General features: G+C 39.8%; 1 protein-coding gene across 1 annotated transcript; it reads left to right on the forward strand.

Annotated features, from left to right (window-relative positions):
- Positions 1-668: 668 nt before the first annotated feature.
- On the forward strand, positions 669-2,852 carry LOC149242083 (uncharacterized). Its single transcript, XM_089374165.1, has one exon. The coding sequence runs from the start codon at positions 831-833 to the stop codon at positions 2,490-2,492; it is 1,662 nt and encodes a 553-aa protein (XP_089230291.1). The 5' UTR covers positions 669-830; the 3' UTR covers positions 2,493-2,852.
- Positions 2,853-3,340: the final 488 nt, after the last annotated feature.

Here is a 3,340-nt window from a genome sequence, read left to right on the forward strand (position 1 = left end):
CACCCATTCATCAATTATTTTACCACTATAAACAATTAATTTATTAATAATTATCCATATAATTTAAATAAATTATCTTTTCAATTTAATATTTAATTATAAAATTAGTATAATTAACGAAGGAAAAGACTTTTTGACTTTTTTAATTAGAATATAGTAATAATTTTTTTTGGTTAAAATCCAGTAATACAATTTTAAATAAAATTATAATTTTTCCTCGTTTAAAATATATATTTTAAATATATATATATATAAATTCAACCTTTTAAAAACACACCAACATTATAGATTAAACCTATTAAACTTATAATTATTAAAAATATCCCAAAATTAAAACATAAAACCTAAGATAAGTGGGAAAGAACCATCGCACCTATTAATTTTAAGTTCAATAAAATTAAAAATTATATTAACAATGAACTTTCATAACTTATCAACAAATTTACATAATTAACGATGAATTATTTTTTCACATTTACATGATCAAATTTAATTTAAAGACCAACCACAATGTAGAAAAATAAGATTAATTAACCACCAACAACAATATAAACCAGATTAATTAATAATGACAAGCCTCATGCTAAGTAAGTGATACTACAGGACAGTAAGACTGTGGGGTTAATGGGTGACACCCAAATCATTTCCCCTATATATAGCATAGCATCTTCTTCACATTGGTATCGCAAGATACTAAGTCTTTCGGTCTGATTGCTCTAGGGTTTAGAGTCTTCTGGTCTGATTGCTCTAGGGTTTAGGGTTTTGAGCAGAGTGTCTCCGGGTTTCTCTTCACTCTTCTAGCTCGCATTACAGGAGATAGCAGAGCAGCCATGGGGGCATACAGGAGGCTGATCAGAGCTTTGACCACCCATTCCTTCTCGCCAATACGCACAATGCAGGGCGAGCCATCATCGCCATTATTCGCGACAACATGGACGCGGGGCATGCGAATGGTGGCGACATCACAGGCTGCTCTGGACGCAGCAGCCGAAAGGCGGCGCCGCAAGAGGAAGCTCCGCATCGAGCCACCCCTGAACGCTCTGCAACGTAACCGCGATTATGCCCGGAGGGAGGCCATGAGCAACAGGAACTCGAAGCTCCCTGAGCCCATCAATGTCCTCGTGGGTGAACGTCTGAGCCTCCACAACCGCATCCAAACTCTATGTAGGGCCGGAAAGCTCGAGGATGCCACGCTCGGCGTCAAGCATGCCACGTACTCCAATTGTCGTCCCACCATCTTCACCTTCAACTCTGTTCTCGGCAACCTACACCGAGCAGGTCAGCACGATAACGTTGTTGCTCTTTATAAATTTATCAAACAAGCTGGTGTTATACCGAATCTCGTTACATATAACATAGTTTTGAGCACACATTGTGAGAGACTGGACATGGAAGCCTCATTCGAGATGCTGAAAACCATCTATGAGGCTGAGATGACGCCCAGTACAGTGACTTTTAATCATTTAATGAAGGCCCATTTTAGGCTGAACAAGTATGAGGAGGTCATGAGGCTTTTCAGGGAAATGTTAGAGAAATGCCATGGGGCTGATCCTCCTACATATGCTGCTACTATTGAGGGTTTTGTGAAGGGGGAAGCAATGCAGCAAGCAGAGGAGCTGTACTTGGAGATGAGGAGACGGGGTTCGATCTTCAGCGAGCCGGTCTTTTGTAATTTAATTAGGGGATTTTTCAAGGCAGGAGAGGTTCAGAAGGCATTGGATGTGTTTGCCTTTATTCCGGAGAAGTTCGAACCGACTGTCATGTCATATAATGCTGTGATGGATGGGTTCTGCAAGGCTGGCCAAATGCAGGAGGCCTTTGAGTATTTGGAGAAGATGGGAGAGAGGAATATAAGCCCTAATGGTGCATCTTATGCAGTTTTAATGGGTGGGTATATTGGACGCGGTGAATTGCAGGAGGCTGAGAGGCTTTTTGGATCAATGGTGGCAAAGGGATGCGTGCCAGATGCTGTGGTATATAACACGCTGTTGGATAAGTACTTCAGAGAGGGGATGATCGCAGATGTCGAGAGGTTGTTTGACGAGATGGTGGCAGAACGGCGTGCTCCTGACGAGGTCACATATACACTGCTGATCGAAGAGTTTTCAAAATTGGCTAAACTAGAAGAAGCCTTGAAGATCTTTGGCAGAATGATTGAAGTTGGCTTTAAACCAGATGTTGCTGTTTATAATAAATGGCTTGGGGTTTTATGCAAAGAGGGCAAATTGGAGGAAGCTCAGAAACTCGTCCAAGCCATGGTGGAAGGAGGTCAGAAGGCTGAGGTTGCTACATACGATGCACTAATAGAGGGGTTTGGCAATGAAGGGAGAACTGAGGAGGCCAAAAATCTTTTTCTTGAATTTTTGCAAAAGGGCTATCTGACTGAGGAGCTTGAGAAAAGGCTTGGTGGGAAACCACAGGAAACGAATGTGGCAGGTGAAGCGAAGCCAACGATCCAAGCTGCCGAGGCCAAGGTCGAAGCCGCGGTGTAGTTTAGTTCACATTTTGAGATGTGGTTGGGATGAGAACCATTGTGACCACTGATGATTATAAACACCAAAAAAGGTAGTTGCTATGTAGGTTAGTTTTGAACTCCAAACTTAGAAGGAATATATAGAGAACATTGATGCTGGTTTTATATTGTGCAACTAAGAAGGGGTATAACATTGATGAATGGAATTTTTTGTTAAAAATCTATTCATATGAAGTGTTGTTCTGAGGACAGTTTGTTTAGATTGTGTTTTCTAGGTGTGCAGCTTGTTCGCTTGCAAAATTCAAAAGGCTCTTTCATGATTTTCTTAGAAACCATCGTTCGACAAAGATAATACGTATATAATTATCTTTCTGGAGAATCTTCGAGTCCAGTATGAACATTTTGGCAGTTACTGCATGATGGAAGTATTATAAAGTTGTCAAGTAAGCAAATTTTTTGTAAAACAATTTGGAATAATCTTACAGCATAGTGTTATTCTTTGGCAAAATATTGTGTATGGGAAGGCAACGATAATCTCAAGGTCCATTCAATCAGAGATCTTCATTTTAACGAAATAAGGTGTTATGTTATATACTGCAAACCCTCAGCCCCGGTTAAAGATCTTGTGGAAGGGTCATGCATTTCGTGGGTCAATTTTAGTATGTCAACGCATTTTTTTTTTTGAACTTATGTAAGGTGTGGTGAATCAGTGCTATAATGTTTTCCGTTGTGACCTTTTCTAGTGTGTGAGATATCTGGCTATGCTATATTTTCAGGACTTTCATGTTTGCCTGACGTTTCTAATCTTATATTTAAAATTTGAATACATTTGATATTTGATAGGATGGAGACTTCCTGTTCCACACT

Source organism: Pinus tabuliformis, chromosome 8 (genome assembly GCF_031772625.1).
Source record: "Pinus tabuliformis cultivar Carrire ecotype Pingquan chromosome 8, CPIR1, whole genome shotgun sequence".
In the NCBI taxonomy this organism is placed as follows: domain Eukaryota; kingdom Viridiplantae; phylum Streptophyta; class Pinopsida; order Pinales; family Pinaceae; genus Pinus; species Pinus tabuliformis.

Excerpts from the sequence above, each read along its gene's own strand:
- LOC149242083 (XM_089374165.1), top strand. The coding sequence starts at position 831 with ATGGGGGCATACAGGAGGCTGATCAGAGCTTTGACCACCCATTCCTTC.